The 16986-nt window shown below is 40.1% G+C and overlaps 1 protein-coding gene across 1 annotated transcript in view; it reads left to right on the top strand.

The window, feature by feature from the left end:
* Nucleotides 1-369: 369 nt before the first annotated feature.
* Nucleotides 370-16986, top strand: part of CTR9 (CTR9 homolog, Paf1/RNA polymerase II complex component) — a 32980-nt gene continuing 16363 nt past the window's right edge. Inside the window, exons 1-12 of the mRNA XM_053560525.1 lie at nt 370-622; nt 2118-2216; nt 4930-5169; nt 6223-6340; nt 7199-7288; nt 11286-11434; nt 12211-12318; nt 13501-13608; nt 13726-13962; nt 14183-14272; nt 14378-14506; nt 14627-14810. Of these exons, the coding sequence (XP_053416500.1) occupies nt 578-622; nt 2118-2216; nt 4930-5169; nt 6223-6340; nt 7199-7288; nt 11286-11434; nt 12211-12318; nt 13501-13608; nt 13726-13962; nt 14183-14272; nt 14378-14506; nt 14627-14810 (1597 nt within the window). The 5' untranslated portion in view covers nt 370-577. The remainder of the gene's footprint in view (nt 623-2117; nt 2217-4929; nt 5170-6222; nt 6341-7198; nt 7289-11285; nt 11435-12210; nt 12319-13500; nt 13609-13725; nt 13963-14182; nt 14273-14377; nt 14507-14626; nt 14811-16986) is intronic.

Raw genomic sequence — 16986 nt, 5'->3', positions numbered from 1 at the left:
ATACAGCTATGACGCCAACATAGCAGGAGCCAAAAGATGAAGTTACGATTGAAGCGTGGAATAAACAATTGAACATCGTTATCAATAGCGAGAAGAAAACAAGATTGGCCAGGCCCTTCCCACAGAGGTCAGCGTCATCAGACGCCCCGCCCACGGCAGGACCGAGCGGTTACACCTTCCGAATTCTTATTCAGGCTTGTGCCAGCCTTGGGCTCTGACTCAGAAGCCACATGCGCCCGAGGTCCCGCAGGCTCTCCGGCCACCTGCAGCGGACAAGCTAACCAACCGTCCAGCCAAAGAGGGAAACACCAGAGCCAAAAGCTGAACGGACGTCGGGCAGACACCAGCGGAGGAGTGCTTCCGGGGCAAGGGGCGGGGCCTCCGGAAGTGGCCGGGCGCCGTCCGCTGCTCGTTGTTTAAGCGGCTGACGGGAAAGAGAACCCTGAGCTCAGGCGGCGCCGCGGGGCGGCAGTCACGGCCAGCGCCCGAGCCGTCGCTACCCTCCGGACCTGCCAGAAGCGAAGACTAGCGGCTGTGGAGCGGCGGGGTAGACGCCCGCTTGCCGTCTTGTTCCATCATGTCGCGGGGCTCCATTGAGATTCCCCTCCGGGACACTGACGAGGTAGGTGTCGACTGTGGAGGGGGTGGGGGCGGTGAACTTGTGTAACCCGCCCCCACCCCTGACTTCGCTGGACTTGGTTTCCGAGGCGAGAGCACCTTCGCGCCCCAGGAGCCGAGATAGAAATCCTCGGCCGAGCTCTGATCACCTCCTTCCTCAGCCCCTGTGTCCTCCCAGACTGGGGACAACCGCGTCGCTGCAGCCTCGGGGCCACTCCGAGGAGTTGTTGGAAGTTCCTTTCCAACCTGTTCGTGTTTGACAGTGCTCTGCTCTTTTCCTAATACACGGAAGCAGGGGTGGGAGGCACCTCACAGATTACAGAGGTGGGCGGCCCATGTCACCGTGGTCTATGTCCTGCCCAAACTCAGTGTCTTCCGTGGAAGTATTTAGGGAGGAGCGTCTCCTCTTCTTGCATAGAAACTCGAGTCTGTCAGGGCACACTGTTCTCTATACAAGACTCCATCAGCGGGAAAGGGAGCCCAAGATTTAGCCGCTGTTGTGTGCTGCTAGAATTAACCCTCCTCTCCTTCGCCTCATTCTTGGATGGCCTATGGTTTTTCTGAGTAAAGCTCTCAGCTTTGACGTTCTTGGATATTTCATACTCTTATTTTTGTTTTGTTTTCTATTTGTTTGAGACCCAGTATTGAAATATAATTCACTTAACCATAAAATGTGATAGTTTTAATATATTCGCAAAGTTGTGTAGCTTTTACCTCTAATTCCCTAACATTTTCCTATTATTATTTTTTTTGCCCGCATTTAGGAGAGTCTATGACACGCAAATTCTGCCTCCACGATTAATGTGTACAGTGCCATTCAACTTTGCATGGCAAAGTTGAGTCTAGCTTCTCAAGGAATCTAGCTTCTCAAGGAATCAGACCTATGGCATCAAAGTGTTTAGGGTGCTTATCTGCACTTCACTTGGAATGTTATGTTAAGCAGAGTTTGGTTTGTTATTTTTGAGGAAGCAGAGCATTTGTAGCATATTATAGTTCTAGTGATTTGGGGACAACCAGTAGGGTTTGTTTGGTTCTCTATGCTTTTACATTAATATTATAGTATCTATTTAACACGTGTTCCTTAAATATTAACATTTACTTGGCTCAGCACCTGTAGCTCTGAAGGCTAAGGCACCAGCCATATACACCAGGTGGGTTTAAATCCAGCCTGCACCTGCCAAACAACAATGACAACTATAGCCAAAAAATAGCCGGGTGTTGTGGCGGGTGCCTGTAGTCCCAGCTACTTGGGAGGCTGAGGTAAAAGAATTGCTTAAGCCCAGGAGTTGTAAGTTGCTGTGAGCTGTGACATCAGGACACTCTACCCAGAGTGACAGCTTGAGGCTCCGCCTCAAAAAAAAAATTTACTAGCTCAGCCCTAATGAAGTGAACACATGCTCTGTGTATATGCACATTGATGGATAGTCAAGAAAAATACCAGTTAAAGAAGAAATATGAATTTTAGAAGTGGGAGTTAAAACATACATTTTGTGTTTTAGGTCATTGAACTTGACTTTGATCAGTTACCGGAGGGGGACGAAGTTATCAGTATTCTGAAGCAAGAACACACACAACTGCACATATGGATTGCTTTGGCGGTCAGTATTTATGTAGCAAATATTTTTTTACGTGTCGACTAGGAAAATATCTGTATGTGGTTTCTGTTTTCAGATATAGGTAACTTGGGTACATGGTAAATAAATTAAGCATACCTTGTGTATGAGAAACTGACCTATTGTGTTTGGAACAATAGGACAGTTTCCTAAATGACTACTATACTGGTAAATTAATATATGTGGGTAAAGGCAAAAATTCCTTTAAGTAAAATAGTACTCTATAGTGAATATTTGATTATGTGGTATTTAGTGATTATTCAGTAAAGCCTGGCTTATAGTTTATAGATGGGCTGAGAGGAAACAAAGTGCTATGATGTAAACCTTGCTACTTCACACTGTTAACCAGAACAGCAAAACATTTCCCTTAAAATACTCCAGAGATTTCAGGCAAACCCACATGTGCTCCTTTCTACGATCTTTCTCAGGCTTATGTTTTTTGTCTTGTTTGGTCTCCTCTGTAATATGAATGTTACTAGAGATTCTGATGAAAATCCAATCAGCAAGCCTAAAATTTTATACCCTTCACCCCGCCAGCATCAGTTGTATACTGATGTTTCTTTTTTATAGATAATATAAATACTATAATCATAGCTCCTAAGCAGGTGTGCCACAGGTTTCTTTCACATAAAGATACATAGGAGGCTCTAAAGCAGGGGTCCTCAAACTACGGCCTGCGGGCCACATGAGGCAGTGTGATTGTATTTGTTCCCGTTTTATTTTTTTACTTCAAAATAAGATATGTGCAGTGTGCATAGGAATTTGTTCATAGTTTTTTTTTTAAACTACAGTCTGGCCCTCCAACGATCTGAGGGACAGTGAATTGGTCCCCTGTTTAAAAAGTTTGAGGACCCCTGCTCTAAAGGGTCAGAGAAGTAGGTCTGGAATTGGGCTTGTATTGAGTGCACAAATCTGCCGTAGGTTTCTTCCCTTTGGACGTGGATTTACAGGGAAGTACTTTCATGGTAAGCAGTACCTTCTTACTTGAAGTTCCAGGTTTTCTTAGTCCACAGAGACAAAGCCAATAATCTTTGTCCCACATTTTTTAAAACAAGAAGGTAACTTTGGACTTGGCGCCCGTACCACAGTGGTTATGGTCCAAGCCACATTCACTGAGGCTGGCGGGTCCGGCCCCAGCCAGCTAAACAACAATGACAAAACTGCAACAAAAAAAGTAGCCAGGCGTTGTGGTGGGCACCTGTAGTCCCAGCTACTTGGGAGGCTGAGGCAAGAGAATTACTTAAGCTCAAGAGTTGGAGGTTGCTGTGAGCTGTAATGCCACAGCACTCTACTGAGAGCAACATACTGAGACTCTGTCTCAAAAAAAGTAAGTTAGTACATACCCCTTCCTTAACAGCATTTGCATGAAAATTGGAATAATGGAGGATTACCAGAGCAACTATGGTAGAATAAATTGATGAAACATTGTGGGAGAGAGGTTTTTTATAGGAAAAAGAGTGTAGCCTTTAGAGTTAGGCCTTCGTTCAAATCCTAATTTGGCTGCTAATTGGATATGTGACCTTACACAAATGATCTAATTTCTGATCTTGTTCATCTAAAATGTGGGGATGTTAGTACCTACTTCATAGGGTGTTTGTGAGATTAGAAAATTTTAGGTGACGTTTCTAGCCTGGTATGTGACCTGTAGTTGTTAGTAAATTATGGGTATTCCTTTTATTACTTATAAATGAAACAGATGCCCAGGGAAGTTCTTAGTAAGTCCAGAGTCACAGGCAGTTTTTGTTAGATCTAGAACCAGAACCCAAGTTTTCTGTTTAGAGTTCTTTACAGGCAGTCCCTGAGTTACAAATATTTGACTTATGTACAACTCACACACACTTATGGATGGAGGCTATTACAGTAGTAAGTCCTGAGTTACAAAGATCTGACTGACATATGACTTGCACTTAGAAACAGTGGCTATTACAGATTATAGGTAAATATACCTGTTCCAGCTTACATAGGAATTCAACTTAAGAACAAACTTACAGAACCTTATTCATAACCCGGAGACTGCATGTATACCTTTCATTATTGCTTTCTCTCTTAGGCTCTGTTCATTTGAAAATTTTAGTTTGAAATCAACTATTGCTAGATAAACAGTGGAAACATTTTTAATGATTCCAGGGTTTTTTTTAACAGCTTTTTAAAATTCTAGTGGACCTTAAATAAATTGCATGTTTGAAGTGTACCATTTGATAAGATTTGTCATACTTAGTATGTATGTACCTATGAAACCATCACCACAATCAAGATTAGTGACCGTATCCATCACCCCCAAAAGTTTCCTCCATTTCCTTCTCCTCCCTCACCCCTTCAGTTCCAGGCAACTATATTACTTATTTGCTTTTTGCTACTAAAGATGGGTTTGCATTTTCTGCAACAGTACATACATTCCAACAGTATGTATGGAATCCACCATACATACTGTTTTTTGGTCTGGTTTCTTTTACTCAGCTTAATTATTTTGAGATTTATCTATGTTGTAGCATGTATCAGTAGTTCATTCCCTTTTATTGTAAAGTAGTACACATATCCATTATATGGATATACCATAGCTTGTTTATCCATTCACCTGTTAATCAACATTTGAATCATTTCCAGTTTTTTGCTGTTACAACTAAAGCTTAAACATTTGCAAACAACGTATTATGTGGACATATGCTTAGTTATTCTGATTTGATCCTTTCCCTTATAGCTGGAATACTACAAGCAAGGAAAAACAGAAGAGTTTGTAAAATTGTTAGAAGCAGCGCGTATAGATGGTAATTTGGACTATAGAGACCATGAAAAAGACCAGATGACCTGCTTGGATACATTGGCAGCCTATTACGTACAACAGGCTCGGAAAGAAAAGAATAAGGACAATAAGAAGGATCTTATCACACAAGCCACCTTGTTGTATACAATGGCTGATAAAATTATTATGTATGATCAGGTAAAATAAGTCAAATTTCAGTTTATGAATGGGGAAAGAAAATACCACATGAAAGCAAAATGTGTGTGGTAGGCAGACTTTTTTGAAAGGATTTTTTTAATATATAACATGGTTGATTAGGCTCAGTGCCTGTAGCTCAGTGTTTGGGGCACTGGCCACATAAACCGGGGCTGGTGGGTTCGGACCCGGCCAGGTCTGCCAAACAATGACAACTACAAAAAAAAAAAAAAAAAGCCAGGCATTGTGGTGGACACCTGTAGCCCCAGCTACTTGGGAGACTGAGGCAAGAGAATTGCTTAAGCCTAAGAGTTTCAGGTTGCTGTGAGCTGTGACACTACAGCACTCTACTGAGGGCAACATAGTGAGACTGTTTCAAAATAATAACAATAGGCTCAGTGCCTATGGTTCAAGTGGCTGAGGTGCCAGCCACATACACCTGAGCTGGTGGGTTCGAATCCACCCCCGGGCCTGCCAAACAACAATGACAGCTGCAACCAAAAAAATAACCAGATGTTGTGGCAGGCGTCTATAATCCCAGCTACTTGGGAGGCAGAAGCAGGAGAATCGCTTGAGCCCAGGAGTTGGAGGTTGCTGTGAGCTGTGATGCCATGGCACTCTACCCAGGGTGACAGCTTGAGGCTGTGTCTCAAAATAATAATAATAATAAGGTTGATTAAAGTCAGTAACAAGAAGGGTCCCTCATTAAAACTGCAATTTTTTTTGTCCTTGTACTGTCGAGGTAATGTGGGATAATTTAGTTTATGAAACTTACCCATACATTGAGTCAGTAATTCCAACATCTTTAGGTGAATTTCAGGAATATTTTAAGGAATTTGATCTTTTCCTTTTGTTATTGCTATTAGTACAGGAAACTTGTGTTTCAGGATAATTTCTCATTTTGTAACTAAGAATTGCTTATTGGTGGTTAAACATACTATGTTGATATAGGAATTTGCCTTATACTCTGCCTCCTTCCTGTATGGTTTTTATTTTAGTGTTAGGTAGGCATCGTCAATTAGGGGTAAAAATCTAACATGATACATTATATTTCAGAACCATTTGTTGGGAAGAGCCTGCTTCTGCCTACTTGAAGGTGACAAAATGGATCAAGCTGATGCACAGTTTCATTTTGTACTCAACCAGTCTCCAAATAATATTCCAGCCCTTCTTGGTAAGTGATCTCTTAGGAATCTGTTTTTTCCCCACCATATAACTAGAATATATCCCTTTATAATGGCTCCCTAGTAACTCAGCTTGATAGCAAAGTAAAAGAGCTTTATCATGTTAAAAATGAAACTACCTACAGCAAATTATTGTTGAAATTGTAAAATAAAATACATACTAGTTACAAATAATTTTTATTATTCACTCCATAAACAGTCTCTGCTTAGACAACTTCAAGTTCTTGCAGTTATTACTTTGTAACATGTTAACATAAAGACAAGAGTTTCTTTGGGATGCCAAGGCCAGAGGCCAGCAGTTCAAGGTTGCAGGGAGCTATGATCATACCACTGGTTGCCAGCTTGAGCAACTTTGTCTCAAAAAGAAAAATCTGTTAAAGGATTTTCTATTTCTGTCTTTTTTTTTTTTTCTTTTTGAGACAGAGTCTAACTATGTTGCCCCCAGTAGAGAGCTGTGACATCACAGCTCACAGCAACCTCCAACTCTTGGGCTTAAGCGATTCTCCTGCCTTAGTCTCCCAAGTAGCTGGGACTACAGGTACCTTCCACAACGTCTGGCTATTTTTTTGTTGCAGCTGTCGTTTAGCTGGCTCAGGCCAGGTTCAAACCGGCCAACCTGGGTGTATGTGGCCAGCGCCCTACTCACTGAACTATGGGCATCACCGGATTTTCTATTTTTAGACATGAATTAGTATACCTTTATGAGAAACAAATTTTTTAATATGAAATTTATGTTCACTATTTTCAAGTATTTCTTACTGAGAGCTGTGTGTAGAGTTAGTAGAAAGTAGAGTAGACTTGTGCTCTGTAATCAGGCACTGTGCCTTTGTTTTTTACAATTGTTACAGGTAAAGCTTGCATTTCATTCAACAAAAAAGATTACAGAGGAGCTCTTGCTTACTATAAGAAAGCATTGCGTACTAACCCTGGATGTCCAGGTAAGAGAAAAACTTTATTTTAGGTCTAAGCTGTGTATGACCCATCTAAAACGTTGAGGGTTTGCCAGTTGCTTGTGAAGTTAGTTGTGAAATAGTAACTGTTGAATCATTGAAATGGCAAAGTTGAGTTTTTTTTTTAGTTTTGTGTTTGTTTCAAAAGTTGGATAGTGGATCATGTAATAATCTTTTTCTTTGTACTTTTTTTCCCCCAAAATGTCATTCATTTGGCAGATTTTTATTGAGTAACAACAGTATACCAGGCACTGCTATAAGCCCTGACAATGCAGTAAGAACCAGAGAGACAAAAGTTCCTGCCCTTACGGAATTCATTTTTCAGTGGGGAAGATAAATGAGTAACATACGTACTATGTAAGATATGAGTAAGGGTAAGGAGAAGAATAAAGCAGAAAGGAATATGAAATGCATTGGGAATTGCTTAGAAAAGGTGACTAGGGAATCCATCAGAGATGGTAACATTTGAGTAAAGACCTAAAAAAAAGCCATGCAGATACATGAGAGAAGATTATTCCCAGAAAGGACACAGAAAAGGTACAGAGGACAGTGTATCTAGAATGAAGAGAGTAAGAGAAAAGAGTAGTAAGAAATGGGCTCAAAGATAGGATGGGGGGAGGGGCAAGAATGAATTTGAACATTGTGAACATACTGTGTCATTCAATATTAAGAACACTCTTGCATTACCCAGATATTAAAACCAGAGAAAGACACAACAAAAGAAGAAAACTAAAGGCCAATATCCCTGCTAAACATATACATACATGCAAAAGTCCTCAATAAAATTCTATCGAGGAGAATTCAACAACACTTTAATTATTCACCGTGATCAAGCAGGATTCATCCCAGGGGTGCAAGTATGATTCAACATATGCAAACTAATAAATGCGATACATCACATCAATAGAAAGAAGGATGACCCTATATGATTATTTCAAAGGATAATAAATAAAATCCGACATCCATACGTGACAAAAACCCTCAACAAATTGCACATAGAATTTGTTCCGGGCGGTGCCTATGGCTCAATGGGTTGGGCACCGGCCCCATATACTGAGGGTGGCAGGTTCAAACCCAGCCCCAGCCAAACTGCAACAAAAGAAATAGCTGGGCGTTGTGGTGGGCACCTGTAGTTCCAACTGCTCGAGAGGCTGAGGCAAGAGAATTGCCTGAGCCCAGGAATTGGAGGTTGCTGTGAGCTGTGTGACGCCACAGCACTACCGAAAAAGTGAGACTCTGTCTCTACAAAAAAAAAACTTATAAAAAAAAAAGAGAGAGAATTTGTTCCTCAACCTGATAACAGCCATGTATCACAAGCCCATAGCTAATGTCATACTGAATGGGGAAAAAAATAAAGCCTTTCTAATAACATCTGTAATAAAACAAGGATGTCTACTTTCACCACTTTTATTCAGCAGAGTGCGAGAAGTTCAAAGTCAGAAAGTTCAAGAGAAAGAAATAAAGTGCATTTAAATTAGAAAGAAGCCAAATCATCCTTGTTCTACAACAACATGTACCTATATTTAGAAAAACCGTGGCTCAAAGGAGTAGGGCGCCGGCCCCATATGCTGGAGGTGGCGGTTTCAAACCCAGCCTTGGCCAAAAAAAAAAAGAAAAACCTAAAGACTCCAACACAATCTTCTTAGAACCAATAAAATTTAGTAAAGTTGCAGGATACAAAATCAACATATAATCAGCAGTGTTACCCGGTGTTGGGGCAGGTGTTCTGTAGTCCTAGCTACTTGAGAGGCTGAGGTAGGAGGATTGCTTAAACTGGAGTTTAAGGTTGCCATGAGCTGGGCTGATGCCATGGCCTTCTAGCCTGGGCAACAGAGTGAGACTCTTGTCTCAGAAACAAAAATATTGGTAATGTTTCTGCACAAACAGTGCTCAATCCAAGAAAGAGATCAAGAAAGAAATTGTAGGGGCAGTGCTTGTGGCTCAAAGGAGTAGGGCACCGGCCCCATATGCTGGAGGTGGCGGGTTCAAACCCAGCCCTGGCCAAAAACTGCAAAAGAAAAAAAAAAATTGAATAAGAATAAAACAGAAGGGCGGCGCCTGTGGCTCAAGGAGTAGGGTGCCGGTCCCATATGCCAGAGGTGGTGGGTTCAAACCCAGCCCTGGCCAAAAAAAAAATTAGAAAAAAAAAAAAGAATAAAACAGAAAACAATAATTAAAAAAAAAAAGAAAGAAATTGTATTTATAATAGCTACTAAAAATACTTCAGAAGTGCAAGATCTCTACAAGGAAAGCTATAAAACACTCATGAAAGAAATTGAAGAGGACACACACACACACACAAAAGAATTGGAAAGATATTCTATGCTCATGGGTTGGAAGAATTAATATTGTGAAAATATACTACCCAAAGCGATCTATGGAGTCAATGCAATCCTTATCAAAATACCAATGACATTCTTCAAGAAATACATAAAACAATGCTGAAGTTTGTATGGAACCACAGAAGACTTTGAATAGCTAAAGCAATATTGAGCAAAAAGAACAAAGTTGGAGGCTTCACACTACCTGATTTCAAATTATACTACATGTACAAAGCTACAGAAAAAAAAAAGAAAGAAATGGGCTCAAAGATGTAAGCAGGGATTAATCATGTCAGGCGTCATAGATTATTATGAGGACTTCAGCAGGTACTCTGACACAAATGGGGGAGGCCATTAGAGGGCTTTGGGCAAAAGACTAATATAATCAGACTTACTTTAAAAGGATCATTTGAGTTTTTGAGTTGTGACTAGAGGGGTGTGGAGACCAAGAACAAGTAGGGAGACCAGGGAGAAGGCTTTGGAGTCATGCAGATCAGAGATGACTGGGGCTGTCACTGGAGTGGTATAAGTGGTCAGTTCTGAATATATTTTGGAGGGAGGGCTAATAGAGTAGATGTGATGTGTGAGACAAAGAAAGGAAAAGTCAAAGGTAACTTCTTTGCGTAAGCAATTAGGAAAGTGGAATTACATTTTACTACATTTAGGAAATAGTTTGAGATGAATTAATTTTATTTTATTTATTTATTTTTGTTGAGATGAACTAATTTTAGACGAGCAGTTTGAAATGCCTTTTAGACGTTTAAGTGAAGAGATCAAAAGGGCTGGAATTCAGGAAAGAGGCCTGGCCTGAAGTAATTATTTTAGAAATCATCAATATGATGTATAAAGCCTTAAGACTATGTGAGGTCCCCCGAGGAGTGAGTATAGATAGAAAAGAGGGCTACAGATGGAGCCCTAGAGCCCTCTGACATTAAGAAATCAGGAAAATGAAGAGTCACTAATGGAATCAGGTACAATAAGCCAGAGGGGTTGGAAGAAAACAGTAAATTCAGTGTCTTTGAAGTCAAATGTAAAATGTTGCCAGCAAAGGTGACCAGCAGTGTCAAATTCTGTTGTTAGACCAGGGAATTTAGGGAGAGAGAATTGATCATTGGATTTAGTGGCATACAAATCATTAGTGACCTTGATAAAAGCTGTTTTACTGGGATGGTGGAGTGGATTAAAGAGAGAATGGGAGGAAAGGAAGTGGGAACAGGTTTGGATTTGGCCTAGCCTTGAAATGGGGCAGCATGTGTAAGCATAGTTCTAAGGGGAATGACAATATGTGCGTTTAATCAGTCACAATATTTATAAAGCCTTCATGGAAATTTTGTTTTTTGTTTAGGAAACACTCCTCAAAAATGAGAAATTGAAGGTACAGTGTAGCAGGGATGTTTAGAAGACAATAAAAATACCAATGTTATAGGTCTGTTCTATGGTGAGAAAGCTGTCCAGTAGGAGAGAGGGTGGGGAATGGTATGATCTAACCCTCAGTGAAACCAGGTTGGTGGTAAACCAAAATATTTTATAGTATAGTTACACTGAAGTTAATTTGGTGGCTTTTGCAACCCATAAAAGAAAATGTTTAATAATTTTTGTAATTAAATTGAACCCTAAAAAAATGCCCTAGATTGAATGACTTGATTTTGATTTTTTTCTCCTAGCGGAAGTTCGTTTAGGAATGGGTCATTGTTTTGTGAAACTTAACAAACTAGAGAAAGCTCGTCTGGCATTCAGCAGGGCCCTGGAACTCAATTCCAAGTGTGTGGGAGCATTGGTTGGACTGGCTGTTCTAGAACTTAACAATAAAGAGGTATGTAAGTAAAAAGATTATCTGGTTCCTTACTGATTTGTCAGTCTTATAGCCTCTAAACACTCTGGGGGACATATTTGTCTTAGAAATCAGGATTATAGAAAGGTAATAGGGTACCTGTACCGCATGATATGTAACACCCTTGAAAGCAAACTTCCATTTCTGTGGCAAAACGAATGACTGTTCACACTAATAATAGGATAGCCTCACAATTCAGATAAAGTATTGATACTAAATGGGTTTGTTCCAAGATTACAAAAAACTTACTTTAGAGCTTTTTGAATTTTAGAATCTCCTAAGAGGTTTCTAATTCCTGTCATATGGTGAAGTGGCACAAGCTGCTGTCTGTCTCTCTCAACATAACATATATACCACTCATTTAAAGTGGACAACTTGGTAAAGTTCAATGAAGCTGTTGAAAATGGTAAATTTTTATAGTATATTTTCTATTATTTGCCCTAGAGGTCAGCAGTAGATTACTTAAGGCTGTGATATCAAATATATATTTATTATATGCACCCAACATCAGAGTATAGGGTGTCCGTTATAGTAGGAGTGCTTCTACAATTAAGCTTGTTAAGAAAACTACATTGTAACAATTTGGTAATATACCATTTGAAATGTTTTAACCCCAATAAAGATTAACTAAAGTAAGAGCTATATTTTGGTGTTTGAATTTAGGATTACATAATCTTATTTCTTGTGACTATAAGGAAAACTTTGGAAAAGTGTTAAGTAATGTTTTCACTTCACTTTGTTGTAATGTTTTCTTTTAGGCTGATTCCATCAAAAATGGCGTCCAGCTTCTTTCCAGAGCCTATACTATTGATCCTAGCAACCCAATGGTATTGAACCATTTGGCAAATCACTTTTTCTTCAAAAAGGTAGAAGTCATTTATTTTTAAACTCTGGGGTTTTTATCTGTACTATATTAATACTTGTTTGTTTTTTTTTTTTAACATGAAAAGATATTTGAAATTGTTCAGTTTTTTTTTCCTCCATATTAGAGATTGTATTACCTGGATTGTATTACCTGGAGGTGGGTATTATTTGTTCATTCATTCATTCACTTAATAACTTATTGACCCTTTATACCATATCCAATGCTGAAGTTGGGTTCTGTAGATGACTAAGACATGGGTTTTGCACTCAAGGGATTTTTTTTCTATGAAAAGAACAGGCATGTAAACAAATTTAAATGTAAAAATAAAGGTTTCCACCCAGTGATGATAGAGAAATGAGGAAGTGATCAAGGGGCTTAGGAGGGTTTTCACCAAGACAGCAAAGAGACCTAAAATACCACAGTTTTGCTGTCTTGGTGAAAACCCTCCTGATTTCACTGACAAAGTTTGTATATAAAAACATGAAAGTTTTGGCTCGGCGCCTGTAGCTCAAGTGGCTAAGGCGCCAGCCACATACACCTGAGCTGGTGGGTTCAAATCCAGCCTGGGCCCACCAAACAGCAATGATGGCTGCAACCAAAAAATAGCCGGGCATTGTGCCAGGTGCCTGTAGTCCTAGCTACTTGAGAGGTGGTGGCAGGAGAATCCCTTGAGCCCAGGAGTTGGTGGTTGCTGTGAGCTGTGATGCCACGGCATTCTACCCAGGGCCGACAGCCCAAGGCTCTATCTCAAAAAAAAAAAAAAAAAAAAAAAATGAAGATTTAATCTACCATATCAAAACAAGGTACTAAATTGTACTAAGAACTTTAAATTCATTAAATAGCAATTTAGGTAAAAGTCTTCAATAATAACTGTAGTGTTGTCATGCATAATAGCTGCAATGTTATGAATAATAGTTATAAGGAATACCTGAATATCTAAGCCCTAGATTCTAAGGTTACACAGCTATTGACCAAAATGCTTTACTCTGCTCTGGCTTTAGAAGCACATTCCCCTATCATAATGAATTATTGGTTAGGCTATAATTGTTAGAGTACTAGGCAAATAGGAAGAAGATGGAAATGTATCTTTTAGGTAAATGAAGTGTTACTGTTTAAGGTAAAACAGCTACGCAAGCTAATCTTAAGCATTCACTCAGTTGATTTGCTAATCTTCAATATTCAGGATTATAGTAAAGTCCAGCACCTGGCTCTCCATGCATTCCATAATACGGAAGTGGAAGCTATGCAAGCGGAAAGCTGTTATCAGCTGGCTAGATCATTCCATGTTCAGGTAAGATAACTTTGTAACTTCTCTAAATATCTAATCCTTTTGTTTTATTTATAGTTTTTTAGGTCCTTTTTACACTTCTGTGCATATTGTTGGTCCTATTTTATTTTCGTTTTTTAGGAAGATTATGACCAAGCTTTTCAGTACTACTATCAAGCCACACAGTTTGCCTCGTCCTCTTTTGTGCTACCATTTTTTGGTTTGGGACAAATGTATATTTATCGAGGTGACAAAGAAAATGCATCTCAGTGCTTTGAGAAAGTTTTGAAAGCTTATCCTAATAATTATGAAACCATGAAAATCCTTGGCTCTCTCTATGCTGCCTCAGAAGATCAAGAAAAACGAGATATTGCCAAGGTACATTTTAAGTCTTAGCTATTTTCTGTTAGCTATCCTTAGACTCGCATTCCTCATTTCTTGCTATTGCTAGTAGAGATACTGTAGAAGCAGTTTTGTTAGCCGTGCTTCTTTTAGTATAGATAAGAAACAGTTGACTGATTAAGTAGGTTTAAATAGACATCACTTTTATTTTGACTGGCTGTAGATGGAATGATTTACTTTAATCTCTTCATTCTAGGGCCATTTGAAAAAGGTCACAGAACAGTATCCTGATGATGTTGAAGCTTGGATTGAATTGGCACAAATCTTAGAACAGACTGACATACAGGTATTTAGTAATGATGTTTATCTCCTACACAGTGTATTTTTTGTAAGTCTGCAGTAGTGTTTCTCTTCCATTTTCACTTATATTTTATTAACCATGTAAATACAGGGTGCCCTTTCAGCCTATGGAACAGCAACACGAATCCTTCAGGAGAAAGTGCAGGCCGATGTCCCCCCAGAGATTCTGAATAACGTGGGTGCCCTCCATTTTAGACTTGGAAACCTAGGAGAGGCAAAGGTAGGGAAATAGGAATATTTCCTTTTTTTTTTTTTTTTTTAATAGGTGATCAAGTTGAATGTACACCTTTTTTTAGATGAATCAGCTAACTCTTAACAGTACAATTTTTCTTTCTCATAGAAATATTTTTTGGCATCATTGGATCGTGCAAAGGCAGAAGCTGAGCATGATGAACATTATTATAATGCCATATCTGTTACAACATCGTACAATTTAGCCAGGCTGTATGAGGCGATGTGTGAATTTCATGAAGCAGAAAAACTGTATAAAAACATCTTACGAGAACATCCTAATTATGTTGACTGTAAGAATTTTAAACTTTCTTATGTAATATAACTTCTTTATTCCTGAAAAAAAAGAACTTTCTTAGAGCCAGTAGTAAAAAGTAGGAAGGTTCTGGCTTAGCACCTGCAGCTGAAGCAGCAAAGGCACCAGCCACATAACACTGGAGCTGGCGGGTTCAAATCCAGCCCGAGCCCACCAAACAACAATGACAACTGTAACCAAAAGATAGCTGGGTGTTGTGGTGGGCGCCTGTTGTCCCAGCTACTTGGGAGGCTGAGACAAGAGAATTGCCTAAGCCCAAGAGTTTGAGGTTGCTGTGAGCTGTGACACCACAGCACTCTAGCCAGGCGACAGCTTGAGACTCTGTCTCAAAAAAAGAAAAAAAAAAGTATAAAGGTTCTGATGTCCCCTTTTCTTCAAGGCAAATTTGTGTCCTTAAAAGATGAAGCTTAATTTGTATTTATGCTAAGCAATAAAAGAAATAACTAAAACTAGTTGGACCAGATTTCAGTGACTAGGCTTCAGTGGGTCAGCTGATTTTATGAAGCTTTTGCCAGTTCCTCAGCATGTTTGCAAATGGATTTACCTTTATAACTCTCATACTTTGATTTCATATAAACATTTTTGCTGTGTTTATAATATTGAGCGAGAGATGTTTTTCTTCAAACAATTATTAGTAAAATTTCCTAGTTTAACTTTTCTGCCTTGTACCTTGTAAACTGTGAACAGTTTTTTTTTTGGCCAGGGCTGGGTTTGAACCCACCACCTCCAGTATATGGGGCCGGCACCCTACTCCTTTGAGCCACAGATGCCTCCCATGTGAACAGTTTTTAATTAAAATATAATTTATAGGCTGTGTGTGGTGGCTCATGCCTGTAATCCTAGCACTCTGGGAGGCCAAGGTGGGTGGATTGCCTGAGCTCACAGGTTTAATACCTGCCTGAGCAAGTGCAAGACCCTGTCTCTAAAAAAGAAAAATGGCTGAGTGCTGTGGTGGGTGCTTGTAGTCTCAGCTACTTGGCAGGCTGAGACAAAAAAATCACTTAAGCCCTAGAGTTTGAGGTTGCTGTGAGCTATGATGCCACAGCATTCTGCCGAGGGCAACAAAGAAAGACTCTGTCTCAATAAATAAATAAATAAATATAATTTATATAATGTACTGTCTTTAAAAGAACCTAAAGCATGATATTTTGACTCTATTATAGTCAAATCGGGAGCCTTTAACTTGGCATCTAGCATGCTTTTGTGGATGCAGAGGTGATTTAAAATAAGTAAGATTTTAATTGAAGGCTAGACTGAATTTGAATTGATTTGATGGGGTTCCTCAAGGAGAATGTCATTTTCTAGAAAAAACAACTTACATCTGTGTGGTACATTATTGTCATTTAAGTGGAAAAACCAAAGTAAAAGCCCAGGTATTCTAACTAGTAATCCATGCTTTTACTATTTTGCCATATGGCAAGCAGCTTTTTTTTTTTTTTTTTGTAGAGACAGAGTCTCACTTTACTGCCCTTGATAGAGTGCCGTGGCGTCACACATCTCACAGCAACCTCCAGCTCTTAGGCTTACGTGATTCTCTTGCCTCAGCCTCCTGAGCAGCTGGGACTACAGGCGCCCGCCACAACGCCCGGCTATTTTTTTGTTGCAGTTTGGCCCGGGCTGGGTTTGAACCCACCACCCTCGGTATATGCGGCTGGCGCCCTACTCACTGAGCCACAGGCGCCGCCCGGCAAGCAGCTTTTTAAAAAAAAAGATAATTGGGTGGCGCCTGTGGCTCAGTTGGTAAGGCACCGGCCCCATATACCGAGAGTGGTGGGTTTGAACCCGGCCCCGGCTGAACTGCAACCAAAAAATAGCCGGGCGTTGTGGCGGGCGCCTGTAGTCCCAGCTACTTGGGAGGCTGAGGCAAGAGAATCACTTAAGCCCAGGAGTTGGAGGCTGCTGTGAGCTGTGTGATGCCATGGCACTCTACCGAGGGCCATAAAGTGAGACTCTGTCTCTACAAAAAAAATAAAAATAAAAAAAGAAAATTGACGGCTTGGCACCTGTGGCTCAAGCAGCTAAGGTGCCAGTCACATACACCTGAGCTGGTGGGTTCAAATCCAGCCCAGGCCTGCCAAACAACAATGATAGCTGCAACCAAAAATAGCTTGGTGGAGCCTGTAGCTCAGTGGGTAGGGCGCCGAACACATAAT

Source organism: Nycticebus coucang, chromosome 14 (genome assembly GCF_027406575.1).
Source record: "Nycticebus coucang isolate mNycCou1 chromosome 14, mNycCou1.pri, whole genome shotgun sequence".
NCBI classification, from domain to species: Eukaryota; Metazoa; Chordata; class Mammalia; order Primates; family Lorisidae; genus Nycticebus; species Nycticebus coucang.
This window is presented reverse-complemented; position numbering and strand designations above follow the sequence as displayed.